Here is a 27,980-nt window from a genome sequence, read left to right as displayed (position 1 = left end):
CTGCGCTGTCGCGGCGGTTGCTCTTTCATTCCCGGGGTTTACGTTCTTTCCCCTTCACGCGACTGGGGCCCCTCATTCCTTATTTGATACATTTTTAAATCCTCACGCTTCTCTAGGGCAAAGGTTTTTTTTTTTTTTTTTTAATACCTTCATTAGCTACCTGTAATTTAAAACCACTTTGCTTTCCCTTCGTTTGGAACCTAGTTCTTCATTTTTAGAAACCGGTTTCGGAAGAGACATCCGTCGCGGATGCAAGTCTCGCGAGAAAGTGACCCTCTATCGCGGTATTTCTCTGTTTCCAGAATCCTTAGCGCGAGGCGGAAAAATACTCATTTATCCCCAGCTTCTGTTGATTAGCTCATTTTCACTGCGGCTCTTAGCTTTCCGTGTTGCGGTTTCTCTGTGGGAAATGGCGGCTCCCGAGCAGCCTCTACCGCCGATGGCAAGAGGATGTCAGAGCTCTGCTTCACTCTCTCCGTCACGGGGCGACCGAACCCTTCTTGTGAGGCACCTGCCAGCCGAGCTGACTGCTGAGGAGAAAGAGGATTTGCTGAAATATTTCGGGGCGCAGTCGGTGCGCGTCCTGTCAGATAAGGGACGACTGGTAAGGGCGCTCCTGTCCCAAGCCGCCGGGGAAGGCCCTTGACTCGGGGAGGGGGAAGCTTTGACAGAAGGAAGACAGAAAAGAGTGGGAAAATGCGCTTGTGTAGTGAGGGCGTGTCTATCTTTCCTCTTTAATGTCCAGACGTCTTGCGTACCAAGTGAAGTTTTAATTGGCTTGAGCCTGCATTAGTCACAGCGCCGCCGAGAAGGGCAAGGCAGAAGAGTGGCTTATGTTCCCTTTTCTGATCCATCAGGGGAATCTCGAAACTCCTCTGAATTTGAGAGCATTTCTTTTAGACTCAGTACTCAAATATAAAGTACAAAGGACTTTGCAAAAATGTTGGTTCACGTATATGCCACTGTGAAGATACTCATTAAAATAGAGGAGAAACTACAATAGTAACTTCAGTAAGCCAGTTATAGAATTTCTACTAGATTTTTTACGAAGAAATTACTCATAAAATCTTTTTCTAAAGTAAAGTGAAAAAAATAAAAAGGGGCACCTGGGTGGGTCAGTGGTTGAGGCTTCATTTCTTGATTTCGGTCAGATCGTGTTCCGTGGGAGGTGAGATGGAGTTCCTCTCCGGCTACCCGCAGAGCTTGGACCCCGCTTAGGATTCTTTCTCTCTCCCTCGCCCCTCTGCCCCGCTCATGCTCGCTTGCTCGCTCTCTCTCTCTCTCTCTCTCTAAAATAAAATAAAAATAAAATAAAAATTTATTTCTGACGGAATCTTTGGGGAACAATATTTTGAGACTGCAGGAATTTACTCAATAACTTCATTTGCTTTTATGCCTGAAGATGTTTTAGATGGGTTTCTCTCCATTAAAATAGTACGGTGATGTTAAGTTTCTGCAAGATGGTCTATGATGCAGCGAAATCAGTGGTTTTAGTCTCCTCTGGTGATTCTAATATGCAGCCAGGGTTAAGAAGTACTGAGAAGAACGACCAGTTTTGATCAAAGTGTCATGTATACCAGCAAGTACAAGTATTCTGTGTTATTCAGTTTAAATACACTCTGATTAGGTCATGTTGGATCAGATCTGACAAAATTAGAATGTGTGATATAATATAAGCAACTCTTGACAACAACTCTTTCACAGCATAAGGATTCATTTACTTTTGACTTATGTTTTTTTCTGATGGTTTTTAAACTATTTACAGTTTATATTGAAAAATAGACTTCTCCCATTGAACCCTTATTACAAGGATAAATTACAAAGGAAACATGCACTTAATGATCTTCTGTTGGTAAACATTTTTAAACTTCGCATTTATCTTATAGAGGAAAGTTTTTAAGATCTTCATATATATTATAAATTGCAGATATTTGTATATTGAGATAGTTTAAGAGTTGTCCTGTGTATAGTAGGGGTTTTTAAACTTCTGGTCTATTGGACTATTTAAAAGCATGTGTAAAACATACTGTATATGTGTATACACATTCGTATTTAAAAGGCTACATAGCTGTCATCTCAAGGAACTCTGAAGCAAAAAAGATTCAGAACCACTGTACTGCAATTAATTATCAGTTAAAACAATCTCGATTTTCCATCCTTTTCCATGACTTTATTAATTTTTGAAATCACTGTCAACTGGTGAAGTATCAGACTTCCTTATGGAAGACTGAAATTATGTTACAAATAATTTGTACCTTAATTATTTTTCAGAAACATACAGCTTTTGCTACTTTTCCTAGTGAAAAAGCAGCTATAAAGGTATGACTTTTTTATTTATTTATTTTTTACTATTAAAGTTGTCAGCAATTTCCTATTAACTTATCTTTGTTCAAAAATGAAATGTGATGTTAAACCACAGTTTTCAAAAGCAAGAGGGTCTGTATTTCAAGAGTTTTCCTCATAGACTGCATTTGGTTTATCAGTTGGCAAATCTTCAATGTTTAGGTATTTGGAAATTAGAATAGATTCACTGGAGGGGCGCCTGAGTAGCTCAGTCAGTTAAGCATTGGACTCAGGTCATGATCTTGCAGTTCGGGGGTTTGAGCCCTGTCAGGCTGACAGCTTGGAGCCGGGAGTCTGCTTCAGATTTTGTGTCTCTCTCTCTCTCTCTCTCTCTCTCTCTCACAATAAATAAATAAATAAACAAACAAACAAACATAGATTAACTGGAAAGCAAATTAAGATTGAATTGTAATTTCATATGTAATTTCATATGTAATTAAAAATAAATTCTAAAGGATGCAAAGATTGATAACTCTCTTTAACTGCAAGGTAAGATGTTTTAAGTATTAAAGGGAAAATACATGTATTTTAAAAATCCTAGGGATTCATTCACAAAGAAGTTGACCTTTGAGGTAGACCTTTAAATGATTAGTTGGATTTTGAGAAGAAAACAAAGGGAGATGAGCCCTTTCAGGTTGGGTGAACACTAAGTGAAGCTGTCAAACATGGAAAGTTGTAAGTAGAGCAAGAATTAAGGGTTGAAATGGAAATAGGACTTGGAAAATAGGTTGAGATCTAAATTTGGGTGGGAGGGAGGGACTGAATTTTGTTTAGTAGATATTAAGGCACTGATAGTTTTGAGCTGGCCAAAATATAGTCAGATCTGTGAAAATATCTGGTAGAGTTCATGTAATGGATTAGATGGGGAAAAACTAAAGGTAGGAAGACCAAATGGAAAGCCAGGACAAGAGAAGTGTTATAATGGGCAAGGCAAGATAAAAGGTCTGAGTAAATCAATAAGAAGACAAAGGAAGAAGTAGGTATACACTTGGTAGAGATTGAGTTTGTAGGTCTTGTGATTCCTATACATAATTAGGTTTGAGATTTTTGGGCTGAGGTATTAGGTTATTACATTAGCTGACATTAAGGGCAGGATTTAAAAGATAACTTGCAAAGGTAGATAATGAATTCAAATGCTATCTGTTAACTTTGAGGAGTCAGTGAGCTACTTCTGTGGAAATATTTTTAATACAGTTAAAAGTATGGCTTTAGAGCTGAGACAAGCTCAAAATGGAGTTTTTTGAATCAGGTGAATGGGTATGGTTGCCCAAGGAAGACAGACCAGCAAAGGAGAATGAGAAGAAGAAGTTGAAAAGGAAATAGAACTACAAAGTAAGTAGCTGAGAGAGGTGGGGGAAATTAGCTAACATTAAAAATGAAAAACCATATATCCTTAAAGAGAATATGTATGACATCCATTTTGCGAGGAAGAAAATAATAATAAAGATTTATGTTCTCATTGAGGCTCACATTCTCTAAAGGGGAGGCAGATTATAAATAATAAACATAATTGTTTAATATTTTAGAAAATGATAAATGCTATGGAATACAAAGGAAAAGGAAATAGGATCAAGAGTGCTAGATGGGAATGGTTAAGTTGCTGTTGAGGTGATAAGGGTCATATTTGAGTAACGATTTGAAGGAGGTGAAGGACGTTAGCTAAGAGAGTACCTGGGGAAAGTACATTCCAGTCAGAATAATGGCTGGAACGAGGGCTGTAGTATGGGAGAACGTCATGTTTAAGTAAGCCAGTGGCTGAAGCAGACAAAATGAGGGAGAAATAATTGGATTTGAGGTTAGAGAAGTAATAGAGGCCATATCATGTAGGTGTTCTTTTTTTTTTTTTTTAAAGTTTATTTAGAGAGTGAGCAAGAATAAGCAGGGAGGTACAGAGTGAGAGGGAGACAGAATCCCAAGCAGACTCTGTGCTGACAAAACTCACGAACCCTGAGATCATGACCTGAGCTGAAATCAAGAGTTGGACACCTAACCAACTAAACCACCCAGGCGACCCTCATTTAGGTATTCTAAGGATCCTAGATTTTACTCTGAGTAAATGGGGAGCAATTGGAATATTTGGAGCAAAGCAGTAACATAATCTAACATATCTTTAAAAGGATCACCTTGGGTGTTGAGAAGAGATGTAAAGCAGGGAAGAGTAGAAACAAGGAAATCTGTAAAAAGGTTATGGTGGCAATTTAGTTCAGAGATGATAGCTGTTTGGAATGAGGTGATAGAAGTAGTTAGATGCTGGATATATTTTGAAGATAGAAACAAACAATTTCTTGATGTGGGAAGAAGTCTTACAGATGATTCCAATATTTTTGACATAAGTGAGTAGAAGAATGGAGTTATACCAGCAACTGAAATGTGAAAAGTTCCAGATAGAAAATATTTGAGCGGATGAGGAGAGAGCATTAGTGGCTCAGTTTCTGAAGTGTGAGAAGTTTGAGATGTTTGTTTGACACCTAACAGGAGCCATCCTGTAGTTTGGATATGTTTTCTTGGACTTCAGGACAGGTTTGCGCTGAGGTTATGAATTGGGGAATTATAAGCATAGTGATGGAATTTAAATTTAGGATGCTGATTAGATCACCAAGATAGTAGCTGGAAAGAGGGCCCATAATAGAATTCTGGCATATGCCAACATTTAGAATTTGAGAAGGCACAAGCCAAGAGATTAAGCAGTAGAAACCAGTGAGCTAGGAAGCAAACAGCAGGAAAGTATGATGTTTTGACACCAAGTGAAGAACATGTATCAAGGAGGGAGTGATCAACTGTGTTAAATGCAGTAAGATGATGATTGAAAGTAGACCATTGGCTTGGCAGTACAGAATTTGTTGTCTTTGCTAAGCAGTGCCAGTGGACTGAGTTGGCGACTGGATGGGAGCAAAGGAATTCTAGGTAAAGGGCTTAGGTAATTCTTAAGGAGTTTTACTGCAACAGTAATTAAAGGAGGGGAGAAGAGCAAAGTGGGATCAATGGATGAAGAAAAACAAATTAGGATGGGAGAAATAGAAGCATATTTGTGTGCTAATATGGACGATTTAGTAGAGGACAGAAAATTAAAGAAGACTTCCCATACAGTTTCAGGGAGCAGAAGAGAGACTCTTGAGTAGATGAGAGGGTGGGATTTAGTATACAAGTCCAGCAACTGGATTGAGATTAAAAACATGACTAGTTAATACATTATAGCAGAAGGTAGAATATGTAGATGCATATGCTGGTAGATGGGAGTTATAGTGGGAATCTGAAGTTCTCATATAGTTGTTTCAGTTTTCCCAAAGTAGGAAGCAAAGTCCTAGGGTAAAGAATGGGAAAGGAATGTTGTGAGGGTTGAGGAGCCAGGAGAAAGTACAAAATAATCTTAGAAATTAGTAGAAAAAATGAACTAAAAATGAGATATGTATGGCATCATTAAGTTCCACTCCAGATTTGTGGTTGTGGTCATGAATTTAAAGTGAGTCCAGGCTGATTGTGTTTGTTTTTTTAACCTTTTCAGTTGCCTAGGTATAGGCAGATACGGATTTCAGCAGATTTTAGTTTTGGTAAGTGATAGGAAGCAGTCCCTTAATAAACGACAAAGGCTAACCAGCCTGACATTAGAAATGGGTAAGAAATAGCCAAGGAGATATTAACAGCATTAACAAAGAACGTGTGTAAGTTAATATATAGATGTTCTCTAACAAATAATTTTTGGTGGAATTATAAAATATTTTACTCTTGCTTTTCCAACTGAAGGCATTGACAAGACTTCATCAGCTGAAACTTTTGGGTCATACTTTAGTTGTTGAATTTGCAAAAGAACAAGATCGAGTTCATTCCCCATGTCCCTCTTCAGACACTGAAAAAAAGAAAAGGTATGTAGATAGGTTTTCCTAAAATTTTAAAGTGTTTTTAATCAATTGTGTTTCTATTGGGTTGTCTTCAGACCAGCAAGTAAATGATTTCAGATAATAAATGATACATCTCTTGAATCTAGTGTATTATATTTATGTTTGTTCTTAATTGTGCATTAGGAATCTTGAGTGTTGATTTAATATTAAGAATTTAATCAGTGTGAAGTGAGAAGAGGGTAGGGTGAAAAGTAATCAATTTTAAGTGGAGGAAAAGTAATCAATTTTAAGTGGAGGAATATAACTAGACTTCAATTTTAAGTGGAGGAATAAAACTAGTATAAGTCCTTGTATTACAGATAGCAGGGTGTCATGAAAAGGCATGGCCTTTGAAATCAAAGACTTGTATTTAGTTCCCAACTGTAACTCTTTGTAGTTATAAAACTTATAAATTTGCTTTGCACTAGTGGTTCTCAGAGTACTCCCTGGACTGGCTGCATCATCTGCACCCCAGATTCTTGGGGTGCCTGGGTGGCTCAGTTGGTTAAGCATCCATCCAGCTCTTGATTTCAGATCAGGTCATGATCTCACTATTCCTGAAATTGAGCCCTGTGTTTATTATCTGTCAACACAGAGCCTGGCTGGGATTCTTGGTCTCCCTCTCTCTGCCACTCCTCTGCTCACTCTCGCTCTCTCTCTCTCTCTCAAAATAAATAAATAAACATTAATGAAAAAAGAAATACAGATTCTTGAGCCTTACCCTAGTCCTACTGAATTTGAAATTTGGTGGGGGGGAAGGGTAGGAAGGGGAAGATAAAGCCCAGCAGTCTGAATTGTAACAAACTCTTTAAGTGATATTGATACATGTTAAGAAATTTGAGTACCACTTTTGTATACCGTGTGAACTCCAGGGGTATTTTTTTTGCTTTTTGTTGTTTTTTTGTCTGTTTTGTCAATGAGATTTGTCATACCATCTTCATAGGGTTTCATTGAAGAGTAAAAAGACTAAGTGAAAATGTGTGCCTTGTATAATGTCTAGGATAGAGAAGGACGTTTACTAATGTTGATTACTATTTACCTTTCTTTTGCTATTTGTTTGAGAAATGGTTGGAAGTTTTATTTATTATGGAACTATTTTCGTAATACAGTACCATGTTTGAAAAGGTAATATGTCTTTTCTGTATGCAGTTTTTTTTACTCTATTTCTAAAGATAAGATCAACTTTGATTCTGTATTTTTTAGATCTGATGATCCTGTGGAAGATGATAAAGAAAAGAAAGAACTTGGTTGTTTAACCATAGAAAATGGGATTGCACCAAACCATGGGTTAGTATTTTTTGTTAGTGTCTTGTTGTTTTTTCAGTTTTGTCATTCAGAGTGTGTGTGTGTGTGTGTGTGCACGTGTGTGTGCCTGTATTGCAAATAAGATGTTCTACAGGATATTTTATTATCTGTCATGTATATTTTTAACATGTTGATTGAACATTTTCACCAGTTAGAGTTTGTCACTGAATTTGGGACCATTAAAATGTTAAGAGCTATAATGGCACCTGGGTCGCTCAGTTAAGCATCCGACTTTGGCTTAGGTCATGATCTCACAGCTCGAGCCTGGAGCCTTCTTCAGATTCTGTGTCTCCCTCTCTTTCTCTCTGCTCATCCCCTTCTCACACTCTTTCTCTCTCTCTTAAAAATAAATGAACATAAAAAAAAATGTTCAGAGCTATAAGATAAGCTCTGGTAAGAAATACCTTTTTTTAGTGCAGTCAGAAAGCAAGTTTCTTTTTAAATGTACTTATTTGGGATTATTAGGAACAAGGTAAATCTAAAAGTACTGAATTATGTGAGCAATTTTGTATGTTACCTAAAAGTGAGTTATTGATACGAAATTTACTAAAACATGATAAACATTTTAAATATTTTTTTAGGCTGACTTTTCCTCTGAATTCATGTCTCAAGTATATGTACCCACCACCTTCAAGCACAATCCTAGCAAACATAGTAAATGCTTTGGCAAGTGTGCCTAAGTTCTATGTACAGGTAAGTAGAATGAAACATAACTTTCCTCAAAGTAAATGCTTAAATGACTTCATAAGTTATTCTTCATGCTAATTTTTATACTTTTCATAACAGTGTTAATCAGACTAATTCCAACATGCAATGATATTATAGTAATTAAAGGTGTCTTAGTTTGGGTTGCTATAACTAAGTACTGTAGACTCACTGGCTTATAAACAGAAAATTATTTCTAACAGTGCTGGGGATTGGAACTCTGAGATTAGGGTGCCCGCAAGGTTGAGTTCTGGTAAGGGCCCTTTCCTGGGATGCAGGTGGCTGTTTTCTCTTTGGATCCTCACCTTGCTGAAAAAAGGTGAGAGAGCTCTCTCGGGTCCGTTTTATAAGGGATACTAATCCCATTCATGGGAGTCTACCCTTAATGACCTAATTACTTCCCAAAGGCCCTACCTTCTAAGACCATCCATCACACTGAGTGTTAGGATTCAGTATATGTATATGGGTGGAGGTTCAGTCCGTTGCAAAAGGTAATGAAGTGTTACTGGATTCAAGTAGAAATTTTTCTAAACTGTGGTATAAACATAGTAATATGCTTACTATTAATAATACTAATAAACAATGTAATTTGGGAAATATAATTTTTGGTAATTTTTGTTACTTAAGCATACACCTTTAACATATAGATTCTTTCTTAAAGAAAAAGTCATAGTAGACCCTTAAGCAAATGCTTGAAAGTATTGATAGTAGTAAGATACTTTGAGGTTCAAAATGTACACGATATTTATTTTCTTTATTGTACCTTCTGTTTCATAATTCTACAGTAATTAAGGGGAAAGACATAACATTTTGATAGCATTCACATTGCAAGAACATGACATTTTTAATAATGAGAATAATAGTATTTGTAGAATTGACAAACAGTTCAGGAAGGCTAATCTTCTGAGATATACCAGCACCTGGTATTATCCCTGTTTTGGGATAAGGCAAGAGGTGGCCAGCCTTTGCACTAAATCAGGAGTGTTATTGCAAAGTTTTAAATTACATAAAATATAAGATGTGAGTTGAATCGGGTGCCTAGGTGGCCCAGTTGGTTAAGCATCCAACTTCGGCTCAGGTCATGATCTCACGGTTTGTGGGTTCGAGCCCCGCGTCGGGCTCTGTGCTGACAGCTCAGAGCCTGGAGCCTGCTTTGGATTCTGTGTCTCCTTCTCTCTCTGCCTCTCCCCAACTTGTGCTCTGTCTCTATCAAAAATAAATAAATGTAAAAAAAAAAAAAAAAAGACGTGAGTTGAATCGTCATTTTATTATATGATTTTAAATGTGTTTCTGCTTTAAGGTTCTTCATCTTATGAATAAAATGAATTTGCCCACACCTTTTGGACCAATTACTGCGCGACCTCCCATGGTAAGAAATCTCTTAGAATTTTAAAGATTTACAACATCTCTTCTGAGGTGGGATTATTTAGGATAAAGTTCACAAATATTGTGCCAGTAACCTCTAATGTGCATTGAAAATAAGGGACAAATACAAAGTTAATAGAACATTAGTCAAATGAACAATTAAAAGTGGAAAAAAGCCAGAACATGAAAGAGATGCATTTGGTAATAGAGGCCATCATTTCTGTGATATCTTTTTTTTTTTTAACATTTTTTTAAATTAAGTAAGCTCTACATCGTGGGGCTTGGACTCATGCCCTTGAGATCTAGTCGCATGCTTGGGGTGCTTGGGTGTCTTAGTTAAGTGTATGACTCTTCATCTCAGCTCAGGTCTTGATCTCTAAGACCATGAGTGTAAGCCCTGTGTTGGGCCCCATGCTAGGAGTGAAGCCTACTAACGAAAAAAACAAAAAAAACAGAAAGAGTGGCATGCCTTACCTACTGAGCCAGCCATTGGCTCCCTAGAGGCCATCGTCTGCTGCCAGTGTTGTTGTTCAGTCCTCTGATCCAGAACATTCTGCCATTTTATAAAATAATTACATTCAACAATTATGAAAATTTCCATTGTTTCTGGTTTTACTGCATATAGAACTTCATTTGCAAAAGACAAGAAATGTTGCTAATAATTTTTATTAGAATTTACTGTGCAAACCTATCAGTAATTTAGATCATCTGTGTCTGCTGTTGAATAATTCTAGTTTCTATTTTGGTGTTGTACTCTTAGTATTTGTTTAGACAGTAGCATAGAGAAATTATTTTGAGTCCTAACATTTAAGTAGAACATTTGCTTTTCTACTATGTATTGCATATTGGCTACTTTTCTAATGTCTATACTATTAACCTTGATAATATTTTGTAATCCCAACATCTCAATGCCTGGCACATTACAGGATTATTAGTTAAGATTAGGCTAACTGTTGGGTGCATGGGGGCTCAGCTCAGTTGGTTAGATGTCCAACTCTTGATTTTGGCTCAGGTCATGATCTCGTTGTTTGTGGGATTGAGCCCTGTATCAGGCTCTGTGCTGAGAGCGTGGAGCCTGCCTGGGATTCTCTCTCTCCCTCTGCCTCTCAGCCCCACAAGCTCACATGCACACTCTTTCTCTCTCTCAAAATAAAAAATAAACAAAAAAAGATTAGGCTAACTACTGTTAACATAAAACTCAAATCTTAGTCACTTAACATAGTATAATTTATTTCTTATGCATGTTAAGTCCATCCCAAAATGGACAGAATGGTGTTGTACTCTACTGAATCATTCAAAAGACATAACTTCATTACGTGCATTCCCATATCAGTGAGGGTATTACCATACATCTTGCAGATCAAGAAGGAAGAGAGGATTATGGGTGGATTTTTTTTTTTTTTTTTTAATGCTAGCATTTTGTTGGCTAAAACTGTTGTATGGTGAAATCTAACTGTAGGAGGTTTGGAAATTTAGTCCAGCTAGGTGCGAAGGAGGAAGAAACAAGTTTTGTGATCAATTAGCCATCTTCTGTAGCAGGTGTTACTCAATGCTGCATGTGTAAAAGAATATCGTGAGGGAAAGAGATCTGAGAATAATGTGTCTGGATGGAAATAGTTTTTCTGTTCTATAAATATCATAGATTGCTGTAGTCTTTTTGTTTTTTCTTTTAATTAGTATGAAGACTATATGCCATTACATGCACCTCTTCCACCTGCATCTCCTCAGCCACCAGAGGAACCTCCTTTGCCAGATGAGGAGGAGGAATTATCAAGTAAAGAATCAGAATATGAAAGCAGTGATGATGAAGACCGACAGAGGTTTGTAATATCAAGTAAGATTTGTTTAGATTTGAAGAAACAGAATGAGTCACTTGCTCTTATTAAATTTTGCCTGTAATTGTTCTTAATTTGGGGTGATTAGAATTTGTCCCCAAATCTCCAAGTCTTGACCATGCATATTAGGTACAGATTAAGACCTGGGACTATATATTAAGACCTAAGGAAAAATTTTTGGATTATGAGTGATTTTTTAGATTGACGCTTATGATACTATAAAGTACAATTGATCCTCATTATTTGTGGATTGCTTATTTGTGAATGTGCCTACCTGCTAAAATTTATTTGTAACCCCAAAATCATTACTTATAGATAGGGCTTTTATAGTCTTTTGCCAATGTGGGCATGGTGCAATGATGAAAAATTTGAGTTGCTTGACGTGTGTATTCCCAGATGAGGTATAACAGGGTGACATTCTGCTCCCATACTGTTAACAGGTATCCTTTTCGTGGTCTATTTAATACTAATCTTTTCACATTTTTATGCTGTTTGTTGGTGATTTTGCTGTTTAAAGCGGTTTCCAATCATAGTGTTGTAGTTCTGTCTAATGTTTACAAGATCAAGGAGGCTGTGATGTGCCTGATGGAGAAAACACATTAGATAAACCTTGTTCAGGTTGGAGCTGTAGTGCTGTTGACTGTGAGTTCAGTGTTAATGAACCAACCATATTTAAAATAAGGTGACCTTAAACCATAAACACATAAAACAAGGTGTTTATAGATCAGTTGGTGAAATGTTAGAGAATAGGCTTGCAGGAAACTAATCCTGACTTTCCCCTAGGGGCATTGATTCATTCATTATTCACTAATTCTTTGTGGACACTTTTTTTGGCGGAGGGGACACTTTATAAAACATAACTCTCTCGAATAACAAGAATAAGAATAGATTGTATTCATATTTTTTCAGCTTATTCCGTGAATTTTATTCACCTCTGACTATTTCCAGAGCATTTCTGAGGGATTTTATGCAAAGCCATTCATAGTTACTAATGCAGGTGAATTTATTGGTTGTTCTTGACAGCCTACATATATTTTATTTAAAGATTCTGGTGAAAAGCAATAAGTTGTTAATAATGTCCAGGTGTATAATCCATAGCATGGCCTAGAATAGGAATTGCTAAACATTTTCTGTATAGGGCTAGAGAGTTCTGTTATAGTAGGAAAGTAGCCGTAGACAAACCTAAATGAGCAGATTTGGTTGTGTTCCAGCACAACTTTCTGTTTACAAAAACAGGTGGCTGGCTGAATTTGGTCCTAAGGCTGTTAATTGGCCAATCCCTCCTCCAGCAGACTAGTATGTGCACATGATGGGAATCTTTTTATTTTTTCTTGTTTTTTAAGATTATTTATTTATTTTTAAAGTTTAATTGTTTTAAGAGAGAAAGACCAAGTGTGGGAGGGGCAGAGAGAGAGAGAGAGAGGGAAAGAGAGAATCCCAGGCATGCTCCACACTTGAGTGTGGATCCTGACACAGGGCTTGAACTCAGGAACCGTGAGATCATGACTTGAGCCAAAATCAAGAGTTGGATGGTCAATCAACTGAACCATCCAGGCGCCCCTAAGATTTTTTATATTTAAGTAATCTCTACACCAAACGTGGAGCACACCAACTGAGCCAGCCAGGTACCCCATAGGTTGGGAATCTTAGGTAACTGTACAGAAGTCAGATACAGGAATGGTTGACAGGAGTCAAAACCCAAGCAGAGAATCTAGGCAATAGTTACAAATAATCAGTAAGAATTTCACTATTAATTGAGTCAGTGTTCACTTAAGTAGTGGCTCAATATATATATTCTTTCAAGAGAAATAGTTAAAATCAAAGTGTAGGTGGAGCCAAAACTACATAAATGGGGTGACCAGAGTGTCTTCAATAGAGACATTTTAGGAAAGCTGACAGCTCTTGATAGACTATAACTTTAACTTGTTACTGAATAAAGAACAGCATAGAGTGTTGCCTTGTGTTAATTCCATAACCTCTGTAAATTTTACTTTCTTTGTAAAAATTATGCAAACTGGTGAAAACTCTGTTGTTTTATTTAGGTTTTCATTTAAGGATATAGTGAGGAATTCTCTAAGTAATTCATCTTGAGTAATGAGAATAGAGTCTTTGCATGAAACAGTCTCTGGTTTCTGCTTTTCCAGTATCTTCTGGAAATTAAAAAAAAAAAAAAAAGGAAAAACAAAAACCTGTACTGTTCATTCAGCAAGTATTTGTTGATTACCTACCTAACTTATGCCTGGCAGTGTTGTAGAGGGTTAGTGTACTTTGAGCAGTTTGTGAACAGAGGCATGTTTTTGTATTACTAGATTTATTCATAAAATTTTGGGTAAACTATGATTGTTAAGAGGCTTTATGTTTACATAGCATAAGCTTAACATTTTTCCTCACTTAGATTTAAAGCTTATGTTAATGACTTAATTCTCTTTTCTTGAATTTTGTGTGCATGTTTATTTTGCTTCCAAATTTCACAAATGTAACTATAGATATAGAGCTATCTATGACTAGTGGTTTTTGAGCTTGTGCTCTGTGGAAACACCATGTCCGATCCTGTGGAAGATACAAAAAAGCCTAGACAAGATCTTTTCTAAATATTATTCACACTCACAATGAAGATAAACTACATACAATGTATCAATTGTTACACCTTGATAGTTATTTATAAACTACTTCAGAGTATAGTACTGTATTTGAAAACATTGTTCTCAACTTATCTTGTGTAATGATTCATGTGCAACAATTATACACAAAATGCTTTAAAATAAAAATACTTCAGTTTAGGCTATCTTTAATTAGAAGAAAAGTCAGTCAATGAAAGAGAAAAGTTACATAAGTTGTTGTATTACTGTATCCTGTTTTAACTTTTTGGCATCAGGTGTAGTCATTTTATTTGAACAACTAATAATTTTTATACTAAAACGTATCTTTTAGAGATAAATTGAAACTAAGTAAATTTCCAATTCCTTTAAAGTAAGATGAAAGTTGACCAAGGAAATTTAGAATATGAGCTTATTTTAAATTATTATCTTAATTGATGGCTTAGAAACTATACTTAATGGAGCCCTGGGTGGCTCAGTTTGTTGAGCTTCCGACTTCAGCTCAGGTCATGATCTCGCGGTTCATGAGTTTGAGCCCCACATTGAGTTCTGTGCTGACAGCATGGAGCCTGGAGCCTGCTTCAGATTCTGTGTTGCTCTCTCTCTGCCCTTCCCCCACTCGCACTCTGTCTCTTTCAAAAATAAACATTAAAAAAATTTAAAAAAACAGACTATACTTATGCTACATAAATCCTAATTTACTAGAATATGTCATTTATACTTATAGCTTAATTTATATTATATGCACCTACATGAGGAATTTTTTGTTTTTATTTTTCTTTCCCTAATGTAGAATGACCAAACTAATGGAACTAGCAAATCTTCAGCCCAAAAGACCAAAAACAATAAAGCAGCACCATGTAAGAAAAAAGCGAAAAATAAAGGATATGTTGAAAACACCATCTACTGCACACAGGTAATTTTGTTTTGGGTTATGAAATAAGCATTTTCTGTGTACTTTGTCTACTTGCTTAACTCATGTCATTTAAAAACAATTATGGCAGATACTTTACTTGCCTGTTTGCCATGGAATTCTATGCATTTTAATATCTTAGATAAAATTATCATTAATTGCAATTTTAGTTTGTTGGTTTTTTTTTAGCTATTCTACAATATAATTTCCCTTGAACTTGTAAGTAACTTCATAGAGAGTTTGCTAAAAATCTTTTTTCCATTTGAAAGGAATGAGTCTTATTTTTTTAAAGTTTCATATTAAATATAAATATGATGTATGTTTCTTACCTATGTATGTCTTGATATCACAGTCCCATGCTTTTAATCTCTATAGCAGCACAAATAACTAAAGATAAGTCATGTGAACCAAATTCAGTTTTCCAATAGCCACATTAAAGGAGTAAAAAGATGCAGATGAAATTAATTTTGATAGTATATTTTATTTATCCCATAATATCCAAAATATTATTTTAGCTTATAATTAATATAAACAATTATTGACATTCAACATTTTTTTGTATAAAGTTGTTATATTCTTGTGTGTATTTTATATGCTTATATTTTAATTTGGAAAGCAATATTTCAAGTGCTCATTAGCCACATGTTTGGCTAGTGGCAATTCTGTTGGACAGTACAGCTTTATTGTACAGCATACAGAATACAGTACATAAACATGCATATATTAAACATAGAATGAACTTCTTTGTGTATTGGTAAATATCCTCAAGTTCGGAATCAGTAGTCCCCAAGTACTGTCTCTGTCATCTAATGAGTGATATCCCTTAATCTCAATCTCCTTGTCTAACTAGGAATTTAATAATACTCATATTAGAAAATTTGTTAGGATTTATTGAAGTATTAAATGGAAGTTACTTTGTGTAATGCTTATAGTATTATGAGCACTTTATCATTGTTATGGTAAATATGAAATGAAGTTTTACTCAGGATTTTATTTGCAATTACAAAGTAATGCTGTCACTGTTTATAAACAGCAGTTTACATCCAGTGCTGTTACCTTCGGATGTATTTGACCAACCACAACCTGTAGGTAATAAGAAAATTGAATTTCATATATCTACTGACATGCCATCTGCATTTAAGAAAGATCTAGAAAAAGAACAAAATTGTGAAGAACAAAATTATGGTAAGCATATTCTAGTTCTTTATTTAATATGCTATGTAAAAATTCTTAATCTGCTTTTTGTGTTAGAATTAAATATTTGAAATATGCAGACTTCCTTAATATCATGAAATACTATCCATTTTGAACTTTTTCCTGTAATCAAAATTAGTGCTTAATGATGAGACCATCACTGTTGCCTTTTGCTAGTAATGAACTATGGGGTGAAATTTAGTCTGTTTTTTGCTGATGTTTACACTAAAAATACAATAGAAAAGTTTCTTCTGTTGACTTATGTTTTCATTGTTAGATGTGATGTTGTATTATTGATTAGGAAACAAGCTATGTGGCTATTGTGTCTGTTGTAGATTTCATGTAAATTTTTTTTTTTTTTTTTATCCAAAAGACACGGAAGATTGTTTACTAAGATGGTGTTAAGTGTAAAGATTATTAACATTACAGATACTTTTTCTGCTTACTTTAGGCATTAATTTGATATTATAATAACATTCCTTTTTTTTTAATCTTGTTTTTTAATTTTGGAAATAATACGAGCTTATAGAAAATAAACATATAAAGTAACATTTTAAGAGTTAACACCTCAAACCCCACTGTGCCCTATCTTACTCCATAGAGACAGCCATTGTTAATAATGTAGAATATAGTTATTCTTCAGACCTTATCCTACACATGTGTAAACACGTTTTCTTTTTTTTTTAAATGGGCATCATGTTTTATGTATTTGCCATTCACTTAATATTGACTTATTGAAAGTGTAGAGCATAGCAGACTTTGTGCTCAGCACTAAAAGACAAGGTAGGCATCGTCTCTGACCTCTTGGAGTTTAAAATCTAGTGGGAGTGGCTTACTGTATTAGAACATAAAATATATACCTTATTTTGTTTTATGGTTGCATAATACTACATAGTCTAGTTGCATTAATCTTTATTTTTATTTTTTTTTAATGTTTATATATTTTTGAGACAGGGAGAGAGAGAGAGATAGCATGAGTGAGGGAGGGGCAGAGAGAGAGACACACAGAATCCGAAGCAGGCTCCAGGCTCTGAGCTGTCAGCACAGAGCCTGATGCAGGGCTTGAGCCCACGAACTGTGAGATCATGACCTGAGCCAAAGTTGGATGCTCAACTGACCGAGCCACCCAAGTGCCCTTCATCAATCTTTATTTAACCGTGCTCTGTTGGTAGAAGTTGCGGTTGTTTCTGTTTACTATTTGAGAAACCACTGGAACATAAATTTTTGCACATGTGTTTTTGAGCACTTATGTGAATATATGATCAGAGTTCCAGTAACTGTTAGAAAGTGAGTGGAAAAACTGCTTTTAAGTCCTTTCTCATGGTTAGTGAGAAGGCATTACCTTTTTTTTTTTTTTTTTTTTTTTTTTTTTTTTTTTTTTAAGAGAATGGTATGATGCCTCCATCTGTACTCTTTTCCTGGCCCTGCTGGTATTAGGGTTGGGCTTGTGTCAGCCATCTGACCATAATCTCCACCAGAGAGGCAGCATGTGCAGTACCCCGGCCCCAGAGCACAGTGCCCATCACAGAAGAGGAGATAATAAATATTGTGAGAAACAACCAAGATGATCCAAGTAAACTGCTTGGCCTGGTCTAAATGTCTAAATATTAGCTATTGTTGTTTAATAAATGAACAGTAGGTAGAGCACAGATAGCTCCTTTTTTGTTTATATATATGTATACACACACATATATATATACACACATATATATACACATATATACATATATATACACACATATATGTATGTACACATATATATATACACATACATACATATATATACACATATATACATATATATATATACACACACATATATATTTATTTATTTATTTATTTAGAGAGAGTGAGCCCAACCAGAGGAGGGACACAGAGAGAGAGGGAGAAAGAGAATCCCAACCACGTTCTTATGCCATCAGCGTAGAGCCCGATTCAAGACTCAAACCCACAAACTGAGATCATGATCTGAACCAAGATCAAGGGCCCAATGCTTAACTGACTGAGCCACCCAGACACCCCTATATTTTTCTTTTTGTATATTTTTCTTTCTTGTTTCCTGTTAGTCACCCTTACATGCAATATTTTTAGTTTTTAGTTTAATTTTCTCAAAGGTTTAGACCTGTATGAGAGGGTAATAGTCTTCCCATTCTACATCAGTGCAAGTAGTAATGTTGAAGTAATAGTAGAAGCGTCTTAAAGTTTTTTTTCTTATTGATGCTTTCAGGCCACAGGAGATCTGTTTGTACAACAATTTTTCAACATTACGTACAAACTTTTGTAATTCTAAATATGGCATATCCTTTGCACTATTTTCATAGCTTTTTAGTTTTTTGGTAGTATGACTAGAATTTTTCTAGTGAATGTTTAACCCTAACCCTATCCTTCCCATACCAGTTTAATTTTTGCTGAAGGTAAAATTCATGTTTTGTAAATGAAATCTTTAATGTTGCTATATAAAATTTAAAATTTGCCATGTTGGGGCACCTGGATAGGCCAGTTTGTTAAGTGTTAGACTTCAACAGTTCAGGTCATGACCTTGCAGTTTGTGAGTCCAAGCCCCACATTGGGCTTTGTGCTGATAGCTTAGAGCCTGGAGCCTGCTTCAGATTTCATGTCTCCCTCTCTCTCTGCCCCTCCCTGCTTGTTTGTTCTTTCTCTCTCAAAAATAAATAAACATTCAAAAATTTTTTTAAAATTGCAGTGTTTTTGAATTTTCCTAGTCAGTAATCTCTTAAGTATGAGTACTTGTTTTTCTGTACTTCTTGCAGGATCCAAGAGTCGGATTGACTTTTTTTTTGGTGGGAGAGTGGGGAGAGGTTTAATGAAGTTTTTTTGGTAGCTTTGAATGAAAGTGTCTTATGATTTCAGCAAATGTTCTGATCTTAATCTTTTAATCTTTGGTGGTTGTTTTCTAATATTCTGATGTAACATTATGAAGTCATCAAATGCATTGTATAATCTTGAATGACCACATGCCATTACAGAATGCCTTTGATAGTTATGTAATTTATTTAATGAATTGCAGATTTCTTTCATGTAATTATTCATAGTTCAGAGTGGGTAGGTTAAACAAAATACTGTTGACACCCCCTCCCCTCCAACACACATTTCTGCTTATCTTGCTCACCACATTTAATCAGATATCCCCTCTGGCACCTCGAGCTAAATTCCTTGAAAATAAATTCATTTTCTTTCCACTTTGCAGGCTCTTACAGGTAGCAACACAAAGCAACCATTTGGCTGTTTAGCTTTTGTCTGTGTCTGTTTCATGTTACAGTGACAGAGTTTAATAGCCGTGATAAAAACCATATGGTCTGCAAAGCCTAAAATATTTGCTATTTGAACATTTACAGAAAAAGTTTGCCTACAGAAAAGTTCTAAAGCATTGAGAAAAACACTACAGAGTTTTAGTGCCAGAAGATACCTTAAAATGGAAAACAAAGCCTGTTTTGAAGGGAGGGAATTTTTAATTGCTGATGTTAACATTAACTTTTAGATTTACCTGCTACTGAAGGTGATGCACCCAATGTAGGATTTGGAAAAATCTTCCCCAAACCTAATTTGAACATCACAGAGGAGATTAAAGAAGACTGTGATGACATGCCATCAGAGTGTATTTCTAGAAGGGAGTTGGAAAAAGGCAAAATTTCTAGAGAAGGTAATTTTGTGAAATAAACCAGTGCTCATTCCATTTCTTTGATGCTTCAGAAACAACAAAACTTTTCATGTTCTTTACCATATTTAAGGCATATCCTTCAAAACATCTTTCCAGTTAATGTTTTTAATCACTTTTTTTTATTTTTAATACCCATATTCGGTAGGGAGGAAAGTGTCTCTCAATACGGTGTTTTCAGTCTATATATAATTGGAAAACATTTTTGTTTTCATTCCTAAAACTTTCATATGACATTTAAAAAAATCAAGTGGCCCATAATTTGTAGTTCTATATTCCAAATGCAGTAGATATATCATCACAATATTGTGTCTGAGATGCATGCAAAGCAGTTGTTTGTTTTAAAAAAAAAGTTTCAATTTTGTAGTGATTAAAGTCTGTGTTTATGGATTTTATTTCCTAACATGATAGTTTTTATTTCTAAAGAATTTTTCCTGTTTCACTACATTTTAGGAAATCAGGGGTTTTAATTGACGTGTAGCATGTTATAATTTTTTCCATAATAATGGGAAATAACCCTCCAACTAGCATTTTTGCATAGAATGTCAGTTGTTAGGAACTGATAATTGACACTTAATAGGAGTAACTGTATAGGGATTCAGAAGCCACAGTTTGTATGAAATACTTGATTATCAGGTTTGACTAAATTAATACTTACATTTGACTGTGTTTGTGCCTGGTGGTTTGGGAAATTGACTTTAAGCAAAACAGTGACACAAATGGTTGATAACATTAAATTGCTTCAGTCTTTTTAATAAAGTAACATCATAAAGGAGCCTCAATAATAGATATTTTATTGGATAAGTTTTGGTTATTCTAGATGACTGAAATTCTTTTTTTTTTTTTTTTTTAATGTTGATTTATTTTTGAGAGACAGAGAGAGATAGAGCATAAGTGGAGGGAGGGGCAGAGAGGGAGGAAGACCCAGAATCTGAAGCAGGCTCCAGGCTCAAAGCTGTCAGCACAGAGCCCCACGTGGGGCTCGAACTCACAAACTGTGAGATCATGACCTGAGCCAAAGTCACATGCCTAACTGACTGAGCCACCCAGTGCCCCTAGATGCCTTAAGTTCTTAAATTTATTTTCATATCATCAACTCACATTTTTAGTGGGTATTTTTGTTAATAATACTGCTATTAATAGCTGTAGTTTTGACAATTTCATATGCTTTTTTCATCTATTTAACATTTGTATTTGTTATTATGGTTTTTCTTTGAAAAAAATTAATGAAAAAATACTAATTTTATTTTGTTTTGTTTTCCTTTTAAATAAGAAATGGAAACACTTTCAGTTTTCAGAAGTTATGAACCTGGTGAACCAAACTGTAGAATTTACGTAAAGAATTTAGCTAAACATGTTCAAGAAAAGGTAAGTTGAAATTTATAAATTGGCTTTTTATTTTACCTTTTTTTTTCCCCTGAACCTTCTTATTTTTCTTTTTCTTATTAAAATTCTAGGACCTTAAGTTTATTTTTGGGAGATACGTTGACTTTTCTTCAGAAACACAACGGATAATGTAAGTGGAAGCATATTCTTAAATTTTTTTATTTTATCTGTTACAAATTAACCCCTTTTTATCCCAGCATTTTCCCTGTTGCATAAGTTTTAGATATCTAAAGCAGTAGTCAGCAAACTTCTTTGTAAATGGGCAGGTAGCAGACATTTTCTATTTTTAATTTATTACAGGCCATAAAGTGTCTGTTGGAGCTACTCAGTTCTACTTTTGTAGTATGAAAGCAGGCATAAACAATACATAAACTATTATTTATGGCTGAGTTCCAATAAAACTTTATTTATACAAGTAGCATAAATTCCAGTGTTAGTCCCCAGTTGTAAAGCAGTGGTTCTCAAACTTTACCCTGAGTAAAAATCACCTGGAGAGCTTGGTAAAAACAGTTTCTTCAGTCCATCTGGGTTGAGGTAAGACCCATGAATTTGTATTTCTAAAAAGCTCATGGATGATGCCAAAGCTGCTGGTCCAAAGACTATACTTTGGAAACTACTGCTTTAATAACTCATGCAGGAATATATAGCAGTCAGGCCTAATTTTCAGATTCTTAACATTGGTAGTAACTTCCCTTCTTTTAATTAGTCTGCATTAAGCAAGTCTCCCACTTTTTGTGAGAGCAAAAGAAATGGATGTGATTTGTAAATGAGTTAAAAGCTAATGTTTAGAGTTAGAATATCATTCTTTAAAATGCCATCATTAGTTAACTCAAGTATTTAAGACCCTCAACCATATAAATTAGAAGTAGGGAAAAGTAGAAAAGGAAAAGAGAGAGACTTGAGTAGAGGTAAAAGAGTGGAGATAAAAGAGTAACTGGAACTAGTTAGTCTTGTTTTAATCTTTTAAAGTCTGTCTGGCTTGTTTATACTTGTCAGTGGCAAATATCTCTTCTTATACCAATAGTTTCTGTTGCTAGGCATGCAAAATACTGGTCCTTTTTCTTGTTTCTACTTTTGAATCATTATAAGAAACAGAAGAATATATGTATGAAATGTTTAGTGTACATAAATACATATGTGTGTGTGTGTGTCTATCCATTTCCTCTGTTTTTTTGTATTGCTGCATTTAGAATTTGAGAGGAAAGATAATTCTATATGGAGAAAGCTGTATACGTCAAAATGATCAATTAATTGTTTTCCATGGGACTTGTCATGTGAATTAAAAAAAAAAATTACTGCATTTTTAAAATGCTTTGTATGGACTATCACAGTTGTAGGCAGTACTTTCGTTGTAAATTACAGTTTGGTTTTTCCGATTTTCTAATATAGTTTTCCAAAAAATGTTGAAAAATGAATATGCTATAAAATAATAGAACACTACACTTAGAATAAAAAAAATCTGGTATCTGTTTCACTCTAACTTTATCTGTATGACCTTGAAGAAGTCACTCATTCTCTGTAGGCGTCACTTGTAAAAATGATTTTGACTAGATAATAAAGTCCGTTTCTACTTTGAAATTCTATGTTACTTTTCTGTGGTACCTCTCAGCCTTTCTGTTCTTGGTTATGTAGTTGTTTTTTGTCACTTGGGTAGATAGTATTGAGTTGGCTGTATGAAATTTTTTAAAAATAGAGCTACAAAATAAAAATTTAAATTTGTTTTCATAGTTTCTAGCAATATAATTTTTAAACTATGTAACTACAGCATGGCAGAGTATCTCTTTGACAAGCACATGTTGGGAAACAGTGATAATGAGAGCTAAGCCTTAGGCTGTCTTCCCATCGCCACATGGGTGACTTCCCTGGTCACCGAGGCAGTGCATGTATGTTGGGGTGACATTTTCCCTTTTCTATAAGTTGTACCAAAACATCTACTTAACTTCCTTCATTTGTAACATTCCTTCAAACAAAGTAATTTGGTACCCCCCAAAAAATAAATAAAAATAAACTACCTAAATACATTTAACATAGCTTTAAAAAGCTAGATATAAGCACATTGTCAAACTTATATTACGTGGAATCAATTTTAGAACAGAATACAAAACATAATTTTAAGAAGTCTTGAGTAATGTTCTAATCAGACACTGTAGTCATTTATACTCTGAAATAGAAAAAATTTTAGATGTTTGACACATTTCTATTCCCCTCATCAAAATTGTTTGACATTCTTTAAATCAAAACCTCTTTTTCTTCCTTGACTTCTAGGTTTGATATACGTTTGATGAAAGAAGGTCGCATGAAAGGACAAGCTTTCATTGGACTTCCAAATGAAAAAGCAGCAGCAAAAGCCTTAAAGGAAGCTAATGGATATGTTCTTTTTGGAAAACCTATGGTGGTTGTATCCTTTAAACAGTCTTTTCCAAAGACAATGTGTCTTTTAAGCAGAAGGGTATACTTGCAACTAATTTTTATGTTATTGTTAAGAAGTCTCAACACTTGGCATTCTAGCTCCAGATGCTCAGTTATAAACATACTTAGCTGAATCAGGTGGTTGTTTAGATTTTTATTGGAGAATAGAGGAACCTCAGCAGCATGGAGTTATTAAAATTTAGCCATGTTTAAACATTTCATTTCTACAGCTCAGTAGTACATTTTTATGCTAAGCCTAAAAGACTATAGTATTCACAAATCCACTAGGAGTCATTTAAAAAAGATATGATTCACTGCAGTTTTACTGTTTTATTTTGTGATTCATATTTCTATTTGAAAATTTACCAAAATATATTATTGATTAAACATTCTGCTTTTAGTAGTTAATGCAGTTTGCAAGATAGAAATCAGAGGGATATATGTAGTGAAGGTCCAGGTGTAAAAAAAAATGACTATAAAGAAAAGGTAAATTTTTTACTTTTGCAAATCATGAGCAGCAGGTAGGCACTCAAAAAAATATTTGACAAATGTCTGAGAGTAGGAAGACAAGTATAAGAGATACATTTTAAAAACTGTACTTCTGGAGCACCTGGGTGGCTCAGTCGGTTGAACATCCGACTTCGGCTCAGATCATGATCTTAAGGTTCATGGGTTCAAGCCCCACATCAGGCTCTGTGCTGACAGCTCAGAGCCTGGAACCTGCTTCGGATTCTGTGTCTCCTATCTCTGCTCCTCCCCTGCTCACGCTCTGCGTCTCTCAAAAATAAATAAACATTAAAAAAATTTAAAAACTGTACTTCTACCCTATATTAGAATGTTCTTAATAATTATTTAGAGAGGATTACTGTCATGTTTGTGAAGGAAACCTTAATTTTTAAATATTAGCAATTTGCTCGATCTGCTAGACCAAAACAAGATTCTAAAGAAGGAAAAAGAAAGTGTTAAAAATTAATAAAGGTAAGTGTGCATATAACATAATAAAAGAACAAACTGTCTTGAGATAAAATTAAGGAAAGATAAAAGCCTGATAGTGATAAATTCGGTATCTCCTAAGGTTTTTAAAGGATGTGAATCAATTGATCGATCCACCCATGTCTCTATCTCTCTGTGTCACTGTGCAATTAATTCTCAGTGAATTTCAAAATTTTAACTACCTTATGAATAAAGCCCATATGTATGTAAAAATTTAGTTTGGAGAATGAATTTATGAGAGGAATGAGTCTTTGTCTTAAATCTTTTTCTAGCTAGAGGAAAGCAATGCTTCTTAAACTTTAATATGTACTGTGGTATTCTGAAGGTCTGATAAAACAGTTTGCTAGGCTTCCCCTCACCCTCACCCATTTTCTAACTCAGTAGGTCTGGAGTAGGGGTCTTGGGTAGTCAGTCATCCCAGTTTTCCTGTGCTGAGACTGGGAAAGTGTCTACCAAGCCAAGACAAATTGGTCACTCTTAATGGGCCTAAGAATGTGCATTACTAATTATATATGTCACAGAACTATTTACATATTTTTTGAGGCAAGAAATTTTTTGCCTTTCCAATAAGTAATTTTAATGCGTACTTAAGTAATTTAATGATTAGAAGTGGTAGAATTAACCATTTTAAGCTTCAAAGTTTGTGTTACATTGTTTGATTTTAGGAAATCAAATGAGTAGAAATACATTCATTTTGTTTTATTTTAAATCTTCCTGCCTTTATAAACTGGAGGAACATGAAATAACTTGGTCAACTTCACTGGTGTTAAGCTGAAAAAAATATAATTAAGGAAAATTTTGCAAAATGTTTATTTCTTTTGTGAAATGCCATGATAATTTGAATTTTGTGAAGTATATATCCTGATGTAGTCAGAATTCTTACAAATACCTTAATGGACCAGTTAAAAATAAACAATTTTCAGTGTGTGTTTAAAAAAGTAATTTATTTGTAAATATAATGTGAAAATTGAGAAAAAAATTAAACTGCATTCTGCTGTTCTTCTTTAGAAGCATTCCTGCGTAAATACTGCTGTAATACTGTCATACAAAGTGTATCCTTTCTTGTTGTATCCTTTTTGGGGCAGTGTTTTTTGTTCTTCCTAGAAATGTTTTGTCACTTTCCCACTCATGGATTCAGAATAAGCAATAGTTTTTTATAATTTTATTCAAATGAGTTATTTTTAAAATTATCAACATTGATTGGACAAATCATTTATGTGGTGTTTTTTTTGTTTTTTGGGGAGTTTTTTTGTTGTTTGTTTTTTTGTTTTTTTGTTGTTGTTTTTTGTTTTTTTGTTTTTTTTGCTTTGTTGCTGAATTTTCTATGCCGTTCTTGAGGTTATGTAATTTTTCCAGGGAAAGTTAGTGAATCAGGTCAACGTATTTACTTGGAGAATGTATGCATTTGCTTTAACACAGAAATTAGTCTTGTTTCTTATATTTATGTATTTCCTAAACCTAATTCAGTAACATGCCTTCTGTTTTATGATGTATCTGGTTTAGGTGTTCTATATAATGTGTTGTAAATTTTGTTTGGGGAAAGGATTTTTTTCATTTAAAAAAGTACACATAATGAAAATTAAAATAACTGGATTTCCTTGTCAGTTCCAAATAAGAGGAGCAGACCTCACATCTCAGGTTTTAATATTGATATGTCTTTTGAGATAGATAGCAAGCAGAAGTATCTTTTTTCCTCTTTCTTTTTCTAAACAAAACAAAAGGAATAAGAAAAGAGGAACAGAGAGGAGAAGACATAATGTTGACTCAGGGTAGCACATTAAGTGAAAAGAAACAATACTGGTAGGTATACATAATAACAATGGTTTCCAGACTAGTTGATGACCGGTATTACCCAAAACAGTGGTTTTTAATCCTGGCCACATTTTGGAATCACCTGAGAAACTTTTCAAAAATACTGATAAAGAAAAAAGAAAAAAAACCCTGAAAAATAACACTATTGCTTATTACCCAAAACAGTGGTTTTTAATCCTGGCCACATTTTGGAATCACCTGAGAAACTTTTCGAAAATACTGATAAAGAAAAAAGAAAAAAAACCCTGAAAAATAACACTATTGCTTAGGTTTCTCTCCATTTTGATTTAATTGGTCTGGCGTACAACATAGATACTGGAATTTTTCAACCCTCCTAATGTGTGACCAAGGTTGAGAACCACTGAGGAAGGATTTTTACATATAAAGATTCCTGGGCTTTCTCCTAAAACTAATAAATCAGAATTTCTGTGAATGAGACCAGGAATCTAATTCGAAAAGGTTCCTTCAGTAGTTACAAGGGCTGACCAGTATAGATACTACTTAGATTAAAATAGTTAGATGCCTAGCCATCCAACCTTCTACAAGTAGGAAAATCAAGAATTAGAGCCTCTACATTTCTTGCAAATTCTATTACTAGTACTATGAAAATAATTCAAAATTCTGTTAATAAATTATCACTCTAAGAGTACGAAAATTTGCAGATGTTGAAATTGCTATTTTTTAATAGAGACAGTTAAAATGTTTTATTTTCTAATGTTATAAATCCGTTTCCATATAAGCTGTTTATGTTGACAATCAAAAATTTGTAGTACTGACATGATTCACTAATTTTCTAAATATAAATGTTTTAGCTTTTAGTTATTTTAAAACAATTGAAATGTTTTATAATCATTATTTTTAATGAATTCTTACGGTGTTTTAGGTTCCTTTTGCTTCCATGTCTTCCAACTGCTTTCCAACTTTGAGGAGAAGAAATTGACACCTGGACTATGGAACTGTGCGTAACAGCTTTTAAAGTATATTTAAAAATTAAATCTATATGCATTTAAATCTGTTTATTGGGGATATATTACATGTATTTTAATCATCTTCCTCATATATAATAAATTATTTTCTTTCCAATAAATGTTCTTAATTTTTCTTTATATTTAATACATTTGGAAAGTGTAATTTGATAATTACATAAAAAATTTTCCAGGTAAAAAAATTTTTTTTTCAGGTAATTTTACAATACTAAATAGAAATTTTCTTTTATGATTATGGATACAGCTCTTTTTTCATTCTTACCTGGATACCACTGCACTCACATACTTTTTTTTTTTTTTTTTTAATAATGTTACTGCTTATTTCTTGTAATTATTTTAGGAGTGGTTTGTTTGGCTATGAGTTTTGCTGTTTTTTGTTGTTGCTTGTTTTGTTTTAGTAGTGGGAGATTTTTCCCACTTCAGGGGATTTGTATTCTTGTTCTTAATTGTCTTTTATTTTGGTGCCCCCAAACCTTAAAGGTGTAAATGTTTCCCATACAAAAGTATCCTGTTGTCTTAGTGAAATTAGTTTCAGCTATGTGTTAATATAAAACTTTGATATATTTAATTTGTTTATTAAAAGTGT

General features: G+C 34.4%; 1 protein-coding gene across 5 annotated transcripts; it reads left to right on the top strand.

The window, feature by feature from the left end:
• Window positions 1-30: 30 nt before the first annotated feature.
• RNPC3 (RNA binding region (RNP1, RRM) containing 3) lies at window positions 31-27,495 on the top strand. 5 transcript variants are annotated; one of them, XR_007154570.1, is made up of 17 exons: window positions 31-604; window positions 2,272-2,319; window positions 6,085-6,203; window positions 7,422-7,505; window positions 8,105-8,216; window positions 9,529-9,597; window positions 11,271-11,413; window positions 14,819-14,941; window positions 15,972-16,123; window positions 19,632-19,793; window positions 21,082-21,176; window positions 21,266-21,324; window positions 23,460-23,592; window positions 24,510-24,581; window positions 25,605-25,648; window positions 26,318-26,396; window positions 27,292-27,495. XR_007154570.1 is itself a non-coding variant. In XM_047869488.1 (15 exons), exons 1-14 carry the CDS (start codon window positions 410-412, stop codon window positions 24,567-24,569), a joined length of 1,554 nt encoding a protein of 517 aa, XP_047725444.1. In that variant the 5' UTR covers window positions 31-409; the 3' UTR covers window positions 24,570-24,581; window positions 27,292-27,495. The 5 variants fall into 5 exon arrangements, 2 of the variants coding, with proteins under 2 accessions (XP_047725444.1, XP_047725443.1); XR_007154571.1 differs by having other exon boundaries at window positions 25,605-25,663; XR_007154569.1 differs by having other exon boundaries at window positions 25,605-26,396.
• Window positions 27,496-27,980: the final 485 nt, after the last annotated feature.

This window comes from Prionailurus viverrinus, chromosome C1, assembly GCF_022837055.1.
Source record: "Prionailurus viverrinus isolate Anna chromosome C1, UM_Priviv_1.0, whole genome shotgun sequence".
NCBI classification, from domain to species: Eukaryota; Metazoa; Chordata; class Mammalia; order Carnivora; family Felidae; genus Prionailurus; species Prionailurus viverrinus.
Note: the sequence above shows the minus strand (reverse complement) of the source record. Positions and strands in the feature narration are given on the sequence as shown.